Genomic DNA, 19,433 nt, shown 5'->3' on the forward strand with positions numbered 1-19,433 from the left:
CAAGAAATTCAAAAAAGAACACTTTTTGAAATTTTGAAATAAAAGAATTTTTTTGCCTTCCTCAAAAACTCATTGTTTCTTTACATTGTCAACACAATCAAAATGTTCTTTGAATCACTCAAATCGGATGCTTCGTTCTTTCAAAAACTACTATTTTTTGCATAATTTAGTTCCTTATCCCCGAAACGGCTGGACCTGTCTTTGCCAGAAACTAATCACCACTTTTCGCCACTATTATGTATTGAATGTTTTTGGAATCAATCAAATCGGATGGTCTGTTTTTCAAAAACTTATTTATATTTTCTGCGCTCTTTTTATTGATTTTAGCTGTCTTTGCCAAAACCTAATCAACATGACCCCTATCAGTAGAAATGGAATCATATTTACATATTTTAAATCGGTTGATTCGTGCGTCCGAAATTGTGGAAGAAAAATTGTATCTACATAAAACACACAAAGCCATTTTTTTAAGATGCAAACATATGCAAAAATTTCCATTTTAAATTTTTTCAAAAGATAAAAAATATGGTCACCTATTATACATTGAGATAAAAACGCCCTACCGCAATTATCTCCAAGGTCAAATATTCTGATCTATCAAATTCCTGATATTTTCTGGTAGGCGAAAGTGAAAATGTCATTGTCAACTATTATTTTTACAAAATAATAAATCTTCGAAAATTTTATGATAATGACTAGTGGTGCTTCGCATCGTGCCTTAAGCAAATTGCAGAAACTTTCCATAGAAAAAATTAAATTAAAAAAACAAATTCAATTTTTTTATCCAACCTCGGTCGGTTCGGTATCAAAGCAGCTTGATACCAAATTTTCACTTGAAATCATAGATTTCAAATATGATTTCAAGTGAAAATAGCCTTTCGTGGGCATAGCTGTAGTGGCAACATGCCACTTGAAAGTAAAGTCATCACTATTACAACAATTATTAATAATAAAAATTCAGCACATAGAGATGAGACAACTGTTTGGGTTGCCATCTATAATAAAACAAACGTAGTTTGTAAGAGATTCATCACAACAGCTCATAGAACCCATAAGTTCTGATCGCTGTTCAAAATAAATTAAAAAAAAAAAATTTTTTAGAACTTTCAAAAAAAAGATTTTTGAATTTTTTTTTATATTTTGAAAAATATTGAACTTTTTTTTAAAGAAAGCGCGATACATTAGCTGCGTAGAAACGTAATATCAAAGCGCGTGATCGCCGCGTTGCTGCCTAACTGATAAGCATTGGTACGGAACCGATAGAAATGTAAACAAAATTTATTCTTATGATGAAAATATTTATAAAATATGTGATAATTTGATGTGTATATGCCAAATGACCATTTTTGTCCGCCAAATTGCATTTTTTTTTTACTTTTTTTATCAGATCTCTCAAACCGCTGGAACCGCCTTTTCAATTTATCAAATATTATAACTTTCATCAATTCTTTATTTTGTCAATACAAATAAAATGTTTTTGAAGTCATTAAAATCGGACGCTCCGTTATCTCGAAAACTAGAATACCATTTTTGTCTCTTTTTGTCCGTATCTTCTTATCAATAGCAATCGAATGTTTGTTGAATCATTCAAATTGTTTGATCCGTGTTCTCGAAATCGTGGACGAAAATTTGTATCCGCACGTACACACACGCACACACACAGACACACATCCATTTTTTGTAAAGTATGCCAAAATGTTAAGAAACCTTTGAAACGTAAATATATATTTTCATTTTCGATTTTTATGCTATTACTATAACTTAACCTACGAGAAGTTAATAAAAAGAAATTGAGAAAAATAGCGCGACTATACAAAATACGAGAAAATCATAAATGGACAGCATTTTATCAATATCATGAAATCCTTTAATAGGTGTGAATAAAATAAATTTTGAAAAAAACAAATCATTCAATGAATCATCGACAGTTCTCCGACAAATGTTATATACATTGAGACAAAGACCCCGTCCCTCGGACAAGGCGCATATTAGTGAGAACATGCACACGGCAACAAGTGTCGTTATGTCGTTACCGTGTACGGACCAAGGTAAACAATAAACTCGCTGATATATAGTCTACATGAGGAATTTCAGTTTAAGTTATAATGTAATAATATTGTTCATTTGCACACAATGTGAGAACACAGTTAAATACAAGCTGGGCTAAATGAAGAGATCCTCAATTATAATTGATGAGATTCTCATATTTTTTTGTTACAGAATATATACACAGTTGAATTTAGTTGTTTACTTATCCATAAGTTACAACCAATAATAATAAATTTTTCATGCTCATTTTAATTATATTAGAGTACAGAATTAACAGAAATATAAAAATTATAATTAATATTTTATGAGTTATGTTAACACATATTATCATCATCATTATTATTATTGTTGTTATTTTAATATAAGTATTATTATTATAAGCATTATTTTTATATGTATTATTATTATTATTACTATTATTTAATAAATTTTTGCTCAAACCGCTGCACAAAATACAAATAGTTAATTCTCTACGTATTTTTCACATTGTGATAAATGATAAATACAATGCTTAAATATTAATTTAACATAAATTTCTTAAAACAAAAGAGTTTTAAATTTGTGAAAAATATAAAATTGCAAATTTTATATCATTTTATCATTTATGATTATTTTCAAATGTATACAAAGCTTCAACAATCTTGTACTTTTCATACCAGGATAATATTGTATATCAGAACAAAATTGTTTTCTGATTGAAGCAGCACAGTTGAGGTTTTTATATTTGTATTTCACGAATATATATGTATATATATATATATATATATATATATATATATATATATATTTGACTAATTGTATGTTACTAATAGAATTATAAAGCAAAATAAAATATTAAACAAATACGAACGGATAAATATCATAATAAGCATTGAGGTTTGTTTGCAAATATATACGAATAAAATGTAAATACTATGCTTTTATGAAAAATCATAAATAAAAGTATTATTTTTGCATGTACATGTAACCCTAATTTGAATATTTTATGATATAATATTAACTATACCTTCGTTAATCTTAGCTTTATATACGTGGAAGTTTAAAATAATAAGTTTCCAGATATTTTTCGTTTGAAATAATAATCTAAATATGAATATCTACCTTTCGCAAAAATCCAAAAATTCACAGATAATCCATGGGCTTAGAGTGTGTGCGATATCCGACAACTTTTCTTTTTTCCGTATATAGCGTTCACAGAGGGTACATTAAATACTCTTCGAACACATGTCACATACAGTTAGCACACATAATCAAAATTTACTTACAAATCAGCACAAACAGTCGTTCACAAAGTCACGAATATATTAATTTATTTTTAGTTGTATTTGTATTCGCGCGTGTAATCTCGAACACGTTTCGTATTCATCGAATCGTTGAAGTGAAAGTGAAAGCGTTTGATAAAGTAGTTCGGGCGGGCGGGCGGTTTTAGGCAAAACGCGGTCGAATCGCGAGCTTCGAGTGCCGCTTTGACAAAAACGTGGCGGTTGTTCGCGCGTTATTAAAATCGTTAACGGCGGTTAGTCCACCGGTTCAATTCGATGCGTTCCGACTGTTTTGCCCGGGACGCAGACTTCTACTGATTTGTAAACTGCGAAACGGGAATCGTATGCGTGTGATTCCCCTCCCGAGCGAAGACCGGGCGCAAGCGCACCCGGAGCGGCGCCCGCTGCCGGATAGATAGATGGATGGATACGTTGTTTTCTCGGGAGTACGCGGCGACTAATGCGACTCCGGACTCCGGTGTTCTATGTCGATTCCGAACGGAGCTGACGATGACGATACATTTGACCGACACGATGGTTTAATTTAATGACTTTGACACTAGGCGAAGAAACTTTTATTTTCAAGAAATACCAAGTGACTGTCGCGCTTGAAAGCTGCAATATAAGACAGTCATACGTTTTATATAAGTTTAATCATATTTATAATTATGCCGATATAGGCTTGATGCAATAATAAAATTCTACACTGTTTCAAAATGTTGCCGCTCCGGCAAAATACATATAAATTCCGGAATTCGCGAGTGGAAAGGGTTAAAAATACATTACTAACAATTATAGCCTTAAAACTATAACGTGCTGGACGTTATAGTGTCTGTTTATTTTTTGTATATAAAGTAGATTTAAGGCATTATTGTGACTTAAGATAATGATGTATTTCTAGGCCATTAGGCTGATATAAATAAATAATAATACTATAGCTTAAAAACTATTAAGGGTAGGGCGGAGTACAAAGGTTTGACTTTAAGCAATTATAATGTAAAAACCAAACCAATTAAATGACAACAAATAACACATATCAAACAAATAACTATCTACCAATGTTCAGTAAGACTCTTAGCTAATTCATCATTGTAGAAATGTTTTTTCTGTTTTTTAGAAATTTGTTACCCGTTTAAAATAATGTCCTTTTTATTCCATAGACTGGGTATGGGCTGGGTAAAAAAGGACAGCCATCGAGCAAACAGATAGAATGTCCTGTTTAATTCTAAATGGATTTTGCGAAATACTAGCTATATCAATCAACCAATGCAATATATAAATTTTATGGTTACATCTTTTACAGATATAACACTGCATACTACTTTGATCTAGTCAGAAATAATCATCATCATGGTTAAAATAAGTATTTATTTAACTTGTCTCTCGTAAAATGGCCTTTGCTAACTCAATTTACTGTTTTATTTACAATTTTTTATTGTTAACACATTTTCCAGGGTAAAGGTTTAGTTGGTCCTTTTCACACCACTCACCTATAAGCTTTTATAGAGTTATATAAAAACTGTAGAATCTAACCTAAAAATAACAATACATCTTATAAAACAATTAAATAACGTATACCTAGAAGTTACATTAAGATTTCATATTTCATATAAACAACAGTGCTCAACCAAAAGCTCTAACTACCAAAGAAAATTCCTTTGTTATAGGTTTTTAAACAATGCCATTTATTTCTCGATAGCGACATCTTAAGAATGAGGGTTTCCAAATATTGTGGTTAAAAAATCATAACTTTACCTGTGTTTGAGATATCGGTGATAGACCTTTTCACCCGCGGACCTTTAAGCCCCGCTCTACCATATATAAAAATATGTCTACCGGTTCAAGTTTTGTAATATACTATTAGTTCAAGGACATGAATTATAATTAATAAAAAAACTAGATTACAGTACATAAAAAAGTGCTAAAAAGGGTATAAAAAAATAAACTATGTTCTTAACTAAGATGATTTATATATTGAAAATTTAACTATTATTTAGGTAAAAGAAGCAAAAACTGGAAATAACAAGTGATAGAAGTAAGATCTGTCAAATAAAGTCATATCAAATATAGCATAAAAATTGTCGTATAGTAAAACTTTTGTTTGATTTTAAATTAACATATAACGAAATATCTAAGAAACTTTGAGATTTTCAAGATTCACTAAGTTACCATGGACTTTACGATCACTTAATTCTCAAATAGTTAAAGTTAGTAAATTAAAAACTATGCTCCAGAGTCTGTACGTTAAAAGGAGTTTCAAGTTAATAGATGGGTGATTTAATAATAAAATTCTGTTTTTGAACATTAAAGATGGGATATTCGAGATAATTTAAAACTATGGTAAATTGATTAAAAATATTTCACAAGTGGAACTAAAAACAAATATTTTTCTTTTAAAGAAGATGAAAATAATCAAAATTGTTTGTCTCGAGCAAAATGCTAATAAATATTAAAATAGTAAAAATTGTATTGAAATATAAATACAAATAAAGCTCATAAATATTTCAAATGTTTCTTTCAAATTTGTTCATTTATTCTGGAAATTAGTATGAAGAAACTGAAATTTAACTAATTTATATACATGTGAAAATTATAATTTGAAATACATTATAAAACTGAAAATATGCATTACTGATAACCGCTATATTATATAAATTTATTATCATCACTTTAACTAAAATTATACTTTAATGTTAATTTATGAGTACGCTTTTCTATAGTATCTTTTAAATTGAAAATAGCTCTTTCGTGAGTAAAATTATATTATCACTATTAGAATAGAATGCTTTCATCCGATTGATTTTTAAGAATAATAAAAAAATAACAATTTTATATGTCAAATCAGCATGTTTTCAGTTAATTAAAATTAAGGAGACTATATGTCCTGGTACAGCCCCGGATTTCCACCTCGTGTCCCAATACAGACATTATTTATTTTGGACCCAGATCTTTTATTCCAAGTTTTCGAAAAGTATAGGTTTAACTTAAATATTTGCAATTAATTGATAATGAAACTATAACTACCAATCAAATACCAGAAAAAGAACTATACAACGAGTATGTTTATATAAAACAATTTGTTATGCATGAGAAAAAGGACGAATGCAAAATTCGATAACACCGGCGACTTAAAATAGCCTCTCACATTAATTATTTTGAACTTCTGAAATTAATTAAGAAGAAAATTGAACAGAATTTTATATAAGGCTTAAAAGCAGAAAAACATAGAGATCTAAAAATAGTTCTAATATAATTTATAATCGCATAACAAAGTTTAAATTTAAATTAAAAAAAAAATATTTAAAAGAAACTGATTTTCACTATATCCTTATTCAAGAAATGACCTATGAAATGAATATGTAAAAACTATAATTTAGAATATTAGTAGATATATTAAATTAGATTAACTATTTACATATCGTAGATAAAGAAATCAACATGCCTTCGTTTGCTATTTATTCCGGTGTGAAATGTCTACATTAATCTGGTAAGGTATCTGAACAGATATCAAAGTAAACATAAACCTTAAACAAAAACATGAATACAATCTTGTTGCCTTGTCATGTCCCACTTGAAAAGGGTTGTATTTGTGACCCCTTCACTTTTTACATGTGTATAATAATAACAGCATATGTATAGCAAATGTTCAACGAAGGATTTGGTCAAACACAGTAAAGAAATCGATAGAGATTGCCAATTGTGAAGTACTTTTGGAGGAAAATCACAAATACATACAACTTGATGGATAAATACAAGTGCCCTCTTTTAATAAAAGATGCCAACGACGTATCTTTACTAAAAATTTGAACCATTTGGGAAAAAAATAACTATAATTATTCTTTCGTTATTTTATCTCATATCTCATTTTTATGGAGTTTTTGTCTTAAACAAGAATTTAAAAATTAAGTTTTGATTATTTTTCAAATGAAATGAATAGTCGTTAGAGTAATAATACTATATATATATATATATATATATATATATATATATATATATATACTTACAGGATGTCCCAGAACTCAACGTCAAGCCGAAATGAGACGGTATATGGCATCGTGCCTTGAGGCAAATTGCTGGAACTTTCCGTACCGTAACAAAATATTTGAAGAATATTTAATGTTTTCAATTAGATTATTATATTATAAATACTGTAACTTTCATTTTTTTATTTCATAGACAAATTATAAGAGCTTATAAATTGGGCGTCAACGTTTATATATGATTCACAAAAAAGTAAGTACTCACAATTTAAACATTTGAATTTAAAATGAAGGTCATTGTCTAATATTTAGAAGAATTATATAAACTGAATTGCAAAGTTAAACTTATCAATTTAAAGTAAATAAGTGAGCTTTAGAACTTTGGTCAGAAATAAAATTAAAATCCGATTTATTTTCGATAGACAAAACAAAATTTTGGAAAAAAAGTTTTGAATTTTGAAATAAAAAAAATCCAAAAGCAATTGTTTAGTCAACACAAACAGAAAGTTTTTTGAATCATTCAAATCGGATGCTTAGTTCTCTCAAAAACAGTCATTTTTTGCACATTCAGCTCCATATCTCCAAAATGGCTTGACTTGTCTTTGCCAAAACCTCATTCTACCAACCATTACAAATTGAATCTTTTTGAATCATTCCAATCGGATGCCCGGTTCTCGCGAAAATCGAGTTTCTATTTTCTGTACTATTTGCCTCTCGTATTCCAAAAATTAATTCGCACTAATTCCCATTAGTAGGAATCGATTGCCTTTTAACTTCCCGTAGAGCAAGTTATAGTAATCGCAAAAAATCGAAAATGAAATTTTTTATATATCTTTACGTTTCAAAGGTTTCTGAATATTTTGGCACACCTATGGTATGATACCTTATGAAAAAAATTATGTATGTGTGTGTGTGTGCGTGCGGATACAAAATTTATTGACGATTTTGCGAAAACGGATTAATCTATTTGAATATTTAAAAAAAATTCCGATTCCTACTGATAAGCAGACTTGCTGATTAGTTTTTGGCAAAGGCAGGTCTAGCCGTTTCGGAGATACGGGACAAAAAGCCAAAAATTGTTTTTTAGTTTTTGAGATAACGGAGCGCCCGATTTGAATAATTCAAAGCATTTCACTTGTATTTACGAAATGAACAACTGGTGAAATTTTTGAAAAATAATGCTCTTTGGCGGTCAAAAATGAACGTTAGACATATATACATCGTATTATCAGATATTTCATAAAGATTATAATAATAAGTACAGCTTTTGTGTACATTTATATGGGTTCCGTACCAATGTTTGCACGTTAGAGAACTACGCGGCGCTTACGCGCTTCGATATTTGGCTCCGAATCAGCTATGCAGCGATATTGCTTAAAAAATGTTCACAATTTTCAAAAAGAATCAAATTATGAAAAAATCAAATTTTTCAAACTGGTCAATTTTTTCAAAAATATCAATATGTTTCAAAAATCTAATGTTTTCAAATATTTGTAATTTCAACTGTTTTTTTTTTTTTAAATCAGTTTCGGTACGAAAAGTTCCAGCAATTTGCCTTAAAACACGATGCCATGCACCACTAGTTTAATCATTCAAATCGGTTGAGCGGTACTCTCGACAACGTTCACACACACACACTTTAATTTTTTGGGGTATGCCAAAATGTTCGAAACCTCTGAAACGTGAAAATATGCAAAAATTTTCATTTTCGATTTTTGGCCATTACTATAACCTACTCTCCGGAATTTAATTTTAAAAACAATTTATCTCACGTTGTTTGAAAATTATGAGCTTTCAAGTGCGATCTAAAGCTTCGGTAAAATTGTGACAATTTTTTGCTTACTCTAAATTTTATTACTTTCGATCATTTAAACTTTGGAACCAAAGCCGAGAATGATGTTTCTAGGACCGTAATCAAAAACAATTACACGATTGCCCAAACTTTTCAAAAATTAAGGTTTCTTGTTGAACTGTATTTTTTTTTTAATAATTATATATCTGCTTTTCATAATTAGCAGACAGGTGCAAAAATTCGTCTACCCTTTATCAAAAAGGTAAAGAACTATTCGAAGAATATAAATTGGCTATTGTACTGATTAGTTTTGGATAAAGAAACGGGCCGGACCGTTTCTTTGTAATTATTTGATTAAAAAAAATCGATGCAACTTTGCATGTTGATTGACTTTATGATCTTAGCAAGTTTATCGTCTTTTGTACTTAAAGGCAGAAGATCGAAGCGCGTAAACGTATCGTCACACTTATCGGTATAAACATTATAAATCATAGAACAAAACCTATAGTAAATAAAATTTGTACTCATTCAAATCAAAAGCTCCGTTCTCCCAAAAACTTTATTTCAAAAATTGACACTTTTTTCTCGTATCTTCGAAGAGGCTGGACCTGCCTTCGCTAGATTTTTCATCATCATCATTTTTTCCATGGTATGCCAAAGTGTTCAGGAGATCTTGAAACGTAATGATATACAAAAAAAATTATTTCGATTTTTGCGATTACTATAACTTAACCTACTGCAACTTGATAAATATTGAAAAAAATAAAATTTTATTGATTGTGTCAAAGAAAACAAAACATGCTCGTGATATTTGAATTGGGCATGGATTGAAGAGAAATGAATGATCGCTTTCAAGAGCTTCACATACTAAAACGAGGCACCAATAACGATCGATGATATCCAATTAATATCGATTCAATAGAAATTTTCAATTCATCAAGTGATAAATTGGTTCCACTTTGGTTGAACACACAACGTGCAAATCTATTCAATTGCGACTGAAATACAAATTGCCTACCGGCATAGATTATAATATGCATTATAATTTGTGTAAATTCATATTTTTATGCTTTTTTCATATTGTATTTTTAACAAAAAAATTATTCAAAAAGGTGTACGAATACATTAGATATGCAATACTATATAAGTGCTTAGGTGTAACTAAAAAAATAAATAAATATTCAAAGAAAAAGCCAATCAATTTAGAGTGTAATTTACAACATATTATAAAATTGTAAAATTAAATTAAATACTTTGTTATAACTTTAAGGTTTTATTATCAAAGATGTCTTGTTGAAATGTTTCATAATATTTAAATGTTATAATAATTTGGATTCAAATTAAAAAAAATGAAAATAATAAGAATATTATAAAATATTTTCAAAGTGTTTTGCAATATGCTATTAAAGTTAATCAAATACAGTAAAAAGCCCTCAATTTACAAAATACTTTAACAATGTATTAAGTCTAATTATGCAAGTGATTCTTTAACCAAGGGTTTTAAGTAGGGCAATCATTATAATTGAATACAATAATCATTATAATTGAACACTTCATCACATAAGATTTATGTGATGAAGTAATATAGATATTTTAAAATTTTGTTTTATTTTATTTTTTTGCAGATCCACATTTATCAGCGGATCTTACACATGGGTACGGTAAGAAATTTTTGAAATGTTACATATTTGCTACCTCAATGTATATATCATAGTTTATAGTTTATATAGTTTATAGTTTATAGTTTGGTGAAAAGTCTCAGACATAAATAAATTTCACCTCTAAACGCTTTATTGTACGTTACATTATCATGAACATTACCACTCAATTTCTGAGTGACTTTGAACATGGGTAACGCGTATTTACGCTAAAATATGAAAAAACAAAACAAAAAATTAAATATATATATATCGGAGATCATGAAACCGCAAGTGACGCGATCCGAGTTCATCCCAAGTCTGGAATGAAAAGAAAAATTAGATATGTTCAGTTGAGACCAACTGAAACATTTTAGATAATCAATGCATGTTTTCAGAATATGATGCACAATTTAATATCTTCGTTTTGGGCACCGTTAGAAGATCAGGAATAATAAATGCAATGTCGACAGTTGCTGATAGAAAATAGACTTGAATCAATCCTGTCCGTTAATGTGCGTCAAATTCTAATGTGGATCTGCAAAAAGGAAGAAGCGCAGTATCAAAAAGAAATATACTAATAAATGAATTTGAATAAAAGATATTTTATATAGAAAGGGTTAGTAAAATTTATTAAATAATAAAATTTAGGGAAAAGATGACATGAATGAGAGGCAGATGATTACTAAATTATCATTGGTTAGCAAAGTATTGTTTAATATCAAAATTAACAAATTCTGAAATATCATAGAAATATTGAGCTTTTAAGAATTTTACTATAGTATTGTGGAATTTATGATTATTTAGTTTTCGTATGTGAAGTGGTAGTAAGTTAAAAAGTTGAATTCCAAATCCGTCAATTGAGTTAAAAGACGTTGCAAGTTTAAATACTGGTGCTTTAATAGTTAAGTTTCTTGTCTTGTAATGAGAATTCGACATTGAAGACAAATTGAAACGTTCAGGATTATTTTTTATAAACGATAAAGTAATGAGCAAAAATATACTGGGAACGGTAAGAATACTATGTTCACGAAAAATGTTTTTACAAGAAGATGAAGAACTAATAGAAAAATTATTCTCAAAGCTCTTTTTTGAAGTTTGAAAATGCGGTTAAGAGATGGAGAGAACCCCCAAAACTGGATTCCATATGCGATGTGTGAGTAAAAATTGGAATAGTAAATTGAAAGAAGACAATTTAAACTAACCTTAGATTTAAGAACTCTTAACATAAAACACGTTTTCGTTAAATTAGGTGTTAGTGTAGAATCAATGTGATAGTCCCAATTTAAGTTTTTATGCAATTGTATGCCTAAAAACTTTGAGATAGAAGAAAATTTGAAAATAGTATCATTTACGTTCAGCGAGCTTATCTCATTATTAATTTTATTAACGGTACGAAATGACATTATTTGGGTTTTATCATTATTGAGTAAAAGATTATTGGATTTAAACCAATTGGAAATTGAAGCCATTACTAAATTTAATTTGTTACTAATTTCTTCCAAAGAATTTCCCTTAACAATAATACTAGTGTCATCAGCAAAAAGAATAAATTTACAAAGATCTGAACAATTTGGAAGATCATTTATATATATAAGAAATAATAAAGGTCCAAGTATTGAACCTTGAGGGACACCGAGTTTGATATTTAATTTGTCTGATATTATTACCGAACCATCATCATCGCTCAAGTAAACAGACTGAGTCCTGTTTGATAAATAAGACAAAAATAAGTCAAGAGCTAAACCACGTACGCCGTATTTTTCAAGCTTATTACAAAGGATATCATGGGAGATACTATCAAAGGCTTTGGACAAGTCACAAAAAATTGTAATGCAAAAGCTACCATTTTCAAAAGAATAAACAATATCATGTAATAAAGTGTATATAGAATGGGATGTTGAGCATTTTTGTCGAAATCCAAACTGATTTTTAAATAGAATACCATTTTTTGTTAAAAAAAAATAGAATTTATTATACAAAAACCGAAATTTCAGAAAACCGGTTTTCAAATTTTGATTTTACCAGAAAACCGGTTTTAACCGGTTTGCGAATTTTATATAGAAAATATATTTTTGCTAGAATATTGTGTAATAACATAAATTTATCTGAAAATGTAGTGCGATTTAAAGCAGTATTTGACTGAATTTATTTATTGTTCAATTTTATGGATAGTAAACAAAATTATTTTAATTTTAATAAGTATAACAAAAAAATAATAGTTTATCTGGATTTAAAACTTTGAAAATATTTATGCGTTATTCATGCATCATTTTAATATATAAGAATGAAAATATTTTTATGATAGTGAAAGGAAAGTTTTCAAAAAAATAATTATACATTTAAAAAAAACGTTAATTATTTAAAAAAAATTTAGATACTTGTTGATACTTACTTGTTAGTATCAATTTCAGTTTTAAAACAATTAAGCTAAACCCCGAGTATTTTCTATTCAGAGCCATTTTGATTAATTAATTTTAAAAATTCTAATTATATTGTTAAAAACTGAAATCGTCTATTGATTTGTGACTCAGACGTGTCCTTTGTATGCTCACAAATTTTCCCGAAATAGAAAATACTCTCTTACTTGCGACCGAACTAGGCTTAATTGTTTTTAAAGCCTGATATATTAAAAAAAATTCTAAGTTTTTCGTTCTTTTCGTGGCTTCAAGGACCAAAAATTCTCTCTTTTAAGTTTGAGTAGAGGAAGTTACTTCTTCAAGAAGAAGTCATACTGATTTAATTTAATATATATACACTGGCATAAAAATCTAAATTAATATATACATTAGACAAAAAATAACACAAAACCTTTCTAGGAATCATAGCAAACTGATAAGATTCCAAATACTATTGAACCGATATGATTCCAAGAATCAAAACGCTTGCATCTATCTTTTATTTTTTATATGTGGCTATACTTGTCATTTTCCATTTATACAGTGAAAACCGAATTTTATACTAAAAAAACGGTTTTCAAATTTCATAATTTTTGTCAAAAACCGGTTTTTGAAACGAGTTTTTGAAAACCGACAAACCCTAATTAACACATACTATAAATAGTTTAAATATATAGGTACTAATATTCATCAAATTGGTCGAAGAATTATATATATATATATATATATATATATATATATATATAAATATATGCGTTTGGCGAAAACAGTTGCTAAATACATTTCGATTGCCGAGGAACTCAAAGATCGAGCCTTAAGTTAAATTGCTGGCACTTCTAGCAGCGCAATGAAATATTCTACGAATTTTAAATGTTTTTAAATTGATGATTATGAATACTGTAGCTTTTATTATTCGTATATTGTAGACAAAATGTAAATGTTCATAAATTGAATGTTTACATAAAAAGTAAAGTAAACAAAAAAATATAAATATAAATCGTTCAAAAATCGAAAAAAACGAAACCTAATCAAGCGGAGTTAGAATGAAAGATTTATATCATATAAACTAAATTGCAAAGTTAAAATTATTTATTTTAAAGTAATCTTTAAAATTTTAGCTAGAATTGAAATTAAAATCTGAATTATTTTCGATATTTGAAAAAAATATTCTTAAAAATTAAAAAAAAAAAATTGAAATTTTGAAATCAAAAATTTTTTGTCTTCCATAAAAATGAATCGTTTATTCACACTGTCAAAACAAGAAAAATGCATTTTGAATCATTGAAATAGGATTCTCTCAAAAACTGCATTTTTTTACTTTTAGCTCCTTATCTCGACGGTTCGGCCTGTTTTAGCCAAAAAGTAATTAGCATGTCTATAAGCATCATGTTATGATTTAAAAAACATTTGATTTTTATTGATGAGAGAAGGTGCTGAAAAATGGCTAGCGGTTTCGAACTAGAGTTTCGAAAATGCCATTTGGCGGTCAAAAATAAACATTAGACAAATGCACATCAAATTATCAGAAGTTCTAATAATATATAAATACAAATATAATTTTGGTTTCAATTATTTGGTTTTCATACCAAAAGATATGATTTTTACTTATATAGTTCAAAAAAACCTCGACATTTTCGACATCATGGATCAACCAACATATATAAGTATCAAATTTTCAAGAAAATTCAAAATTACGTACAATTACACATATGTTTCGATACAAATTATGATTGTTTTATAATTGACCTATAAACGAGACGTGATTCAATGTTTGCTTCAAAAATGTATTTTTTTCGGATATTTAAGTTAATATTTTGAATTTCATGAAAAAATAAGCAGTACTAGTATTAAGCTATACATATGTATGTAGATTCTTACAATATAACATATCGTAAACCACAGAATACGAAATTAGTGTATTAGTGACATTTATCATTGTAGGACATATTCGTTTCACGCAGTTAACTGGTAAATCAGCTACTAACATTAACACACGTCCCTTATTTATCTATACAGAACGCTATGACTGGCAATACTATAATCGAATTGTTTACTTAATCAATAGCATTTGGTGAGTTTATAACTATCCCATATAAAGTTAATAATCACGTTTGCAGCATTAGCAGAGTAATTATTTCCGATTCAATTCAGTTGCACTCGCTCGAACCGATCACATTGATTCGCTCAATCGAATCCAGTTAGATATTACCCCAAAGGCATCGCCAATGGCGGAGGAAGGAAAGCCTCAGGTTTGAATATGTTTAGTTGACTTTCCGTCTTATGAAAAAACTAGCTGTAAGTTGAATTCTGTCTTAAGGCAATTAAGGCATCGTGCCTTAAGGCAAATTGCTGGAACTTCCCGTACCAAAAATTATTATTTTAAAATATTTAAAACGATCAACATTTTTGAAAAAAATTTACTTCAAAAAAATAAGATTTTTGAGAAATTATAAATTGGACAAAAAATTACTTTTTTTTGAAAAAAAAAAAAAAAAAATTCTTTATTTTGACATATTTTGGAAGATCTGAACTTTTTTTCAAAGCAATCGTACTGCATAGAGACAAAATATAAAGCGCGTAAGCGCCGCGTCGCTGTCTAACGGATAAACATTGGTACGGAACCCATAGAAATGTAAACAAAATTTATACTTATTGTTGAAATCTCTATAAATTATCTGATAATTTGATGTGCATATGTCTAATGATCATTTTTGACCGCCAAATGGCTTTTTTTTTACTTTTTTTGTTAGATCTCCGAAACCGCTAGACCTGCCTTTATTTGTTCAATTCTTTATCTTGTCAATACAAGTAAAATGTTTTTTGAATTATTAAAATCAGACGCTCCGTTCTCTTAAAATCTAAGGTACCGTTTTTGGCACTTTTTGCCCCATATCTTCGGAACGGCTAGACCTGCCTCCGCCAAAAACCATTCAGCACGTCTCCTTATCAATACGAATCGAATGTTTTTTTAATTATTCAAATTGCTTCATCCGTGTTACCGAAATCGTCGACGAAAATTTGTATCCGCACACACATACTACACGCACACGCACACACATACTACACGCACACGCACACACACACACACATACACACACATACATCCATTTTTCTAAGGTATGCAGCAATATTCAGAAACCTTTGAAACGTAAAGATATTTAAAAATTTTCATTTTTGATTTTTTTGCGATTACTATAACTTGCCTTACGGGAAGTTAATTAAGATTAATGATAATATTAAAATTAACCAGTGGTACCTGGCATTGTGCCTTAAGACAACGTTCCGTACCGTAATAAAACATTTGAGGAATAAAGATAATTAATAATCAACAAATTATTCAATGATTAATAACAATTGTTTCAAATAGATTATTATAAATACCGTAAATTTTAAAGTGCTTGTAAAATTGGGCGACGAGCATATTCGACAAACATATAAACAAAACATACAAGATTTGTATCATTATACATACATTCGACAAACATGTATACAAGATTTGTATCATTCATATAAGTTATATTATGTGAAAATTGAAGAATAAAATCACTACCAAATTAATTTAACTATGGTGCCTCTGATGACTTTCAGAATCCCGATTCTTTCGTGCTTAATGCTGATGATTTAAATTCCTTTATTATCTGTCACAATAGTCAAAATTTACCAAATAAATTAAACAAACTTTACATTATTTTGACTAATTACAACTCACACTTTATATGCTTATCTAAACAAAATTAAACTAGTGGTGTATGGCATCGTGCTGGAACTTCCCGTACTGTAAAGAAATGATCGAGGAATATTAAATGTTTTCATATATATTTTTATAAATATTGTAACATTGTCTAATATCTATAAGAATTATATAAACTGAATTGCAAAGTTGAAATTATTTGTTTAAAGTATATTAGAACAGAATTAAAATTAAAACCTAATTTATTTTCAATATACAAAAAAAAATTTTCTTGAAAAAAAAAAAATTTTAAAGTTAAAATTATTTGTTTAAAATATATTAGAACTTTAGTCAGAATTAAAATTAAAATCTGAATTATTTTTTATAAATAACATTTTTTTGTAAAAAAAAATTGAAACAAAAACTTTTTTTCCAAAAGCAATTATTTTATTAAAACAAGCAAGAAGTTCTTTGAGTAATTCAATTCGAACGCTTTTTTCACTCAAAAATTGCTATTTTTTGCACATTTTGGCTCTGTATCTTCGAAATTGCTGGACCTGCCTCTGCTAAAAACTAAGCACCTCTTCTCCCAATCATTACAAATTAAATGTTTTTTAGATCATTGAAATCGGATACTCCGTTCTCTCAAAAACTCGATTTGTATTTTCTGCACTCTTTGCTTCACATCTCCGTAACGGCTTGACCTGCTTTTGCCAAAAACTAATCAGCACATATCCCTATGAATAGGAGTCGATTGTTTTTTGAATCATTTAAATAGGTTGATCCGTGTGCCCGAAAACGTGGACAAAAACATGCGGATATACAAAACACACACACACCTTGAAAATGTTCAAAAACCTTCAAAACGACGAGAAATGCAAAAAATTTCATTTTCGATTTTCGGTCTATTACTATAACTACTCTACGGGAAGTTGATAAATAATTATAATTATACTCCTTTGCCCGAAGTCTTTGAATTTTGTAAAATAAACATATTTTTCTTATAACACGTTTTGTTTTTTTTTTGTATTTTGTTAAGATATCCTGACCAAAACGTTAATAAGTTTATAAGTTTAGTATATAATCTGATGCAAGAACTTTTTATTAAGTATGATTCAATTCCTGTTTCCGGTGACTGCATCATATATTCAAACAAAAAAATGCAGAATCAGTGATAGTTTTAAATTTAATTTACACATTAAAGAACCTAATAAAATAAGTAATTTTTCCTCTTATTGCATTAATAATTATTTTACAAATATCTAATGCAATTGACATAAAAATATATTATTATTCAAGGAACTATTAGAAAATGAGACGTGGAGTATGTTTGATCAATGTTATAAACTTTCGTTTAATACATTTATAATTTTTTTTACATAAATTCAGCATTGCCTTTCCTATGGAATAGTGATGTTTATGATTTTATGGTTTATTTTAAAAATATATATAGACAAATTCTCAATGCTTTATGAGAATTTGCATAAAATTGAATATAATGATATTATTTTAAATCTTCATAATATTCAAAAAGCGACAAAGTCACTTATAAAAAAAAAACGGTAGTCTTGCATGTTTTTATGACTCGTCCAAAGTCTTTGATAGTATCTCTCAAGGTTCAATACTTGGGGATTTATTATTTTTTATCCACATAAATAATCTGCCAAACTGTTCTGCACTTTGTAAATTCACTCTATTTACCGATGACACTAGTGTTATTGTAAAGAAAAGCTATTTATAAGAAATCAGTAACAAATTGAATTTATACATTAACTTTTTACTCAACAATGATAAAACCCAAATAATGTCATTTCGTACTGTTAATAAAATTAACTCTCCGATCATAAATTTATTCGAGATTTATTCTCTCTCGAAATTTTTAGGAATCCAATCACATAAAAACTAAAACCAAATTTAGGAATCCAATTACACTAAAACTGGGACAATTAGATTGATTCTATACATATATGCCTAATTTAACCGAAACTTGTTTTATGTCGAGAGTCCATAAATCTAATGTCAGTTTAAATTGTCTTCTCTCAATTTACAGCTCTAATTTTTATTCCCACCTAGCATGTGGAATTTAATTTTGGTGGTATTCTCCATCATAGGCAGATATTTAAACTTTGAACAAGAGCTCTAATGATTTAATTTGAATTTACAAATTTTCGTTTACGAATTTTTTCCTCTACCTTGAAATAGTATCATTAAAAATGTCATACTTTACTAGTTTTTGAGTTAATGGTGGAGAAGTTCTTTAATCGCGGACCTTCAAGCCCCGCTCTTCCCTATTGATTTTATTCCAAATTATGAAACTATATTAATATTGATTTTGATCCAATCCAAAACTATTTTTTAAAAAAATATTTGTACGAAATGGTTTATTATATGAAAATTATTTTGATTTCACATTGTCATTCTTATAGTTAACAAAAATATGCAAGTATTATCTGAAAGCTTATTTTAAGACTTTTTACACAATCAAAAAAATAGACAAAAAGTTATTGGTATTATTTGGTCAATTTGAGTCAAAACGAAATCTGAAATATATTTGGCCCAATCGATTATGTCGTGAAAAGGGTTGGCTTCGTCACCCTCTTATGTAGCTGCTTATTAACTCTTGACTATTTATAGTCTTGTTTCA

The 19,433-nt window shown here is 28.4% G+C and overlaps 1 protein-coding gene across 1 annotated transcript in view; it reads left to right on the plus strand.

The window, feature by feature from the left end:
• LOC113375869 overlaps positions 1–11,210 on the plus strand; it is a 196,731-nt gene extending 185,521 nt beyond the window's left edge. Inside the window, exons 3-4 of the mRNA XM_026615817.1 lie at positions 10,709–10,739; positions 11,119–11,210. Coding sequence (XP_026471602.1) covers positions 10,709–10,739; positions 11,119–11,210 — 123 coding nt within the window. The remainder of the gene's footprint in view (positions 1–10,708; positions 10,740–11,118) is intronic.
• Positions 11,211–19,433: the final 8,223 nt, after the last annotated feature.

This window comes from Ctenocephalides felis, unplaced genomic scaffold, assembly GCF_003426905.1.
Source record: "Ctenocephalides felis isolate EL2017-DRISC unplaced genomic scaffold, ASM342690v1 CF-g0.4_SCAFFOLD_01886, whole genome shotgun sequence".
Taxonomy (NCBI): Eukaryota; Metazoa; Arthropoda; class Insecta; order Siphonaptera; family Pulicidae; genus Ctenocephalides; species Ctenocephalides felis.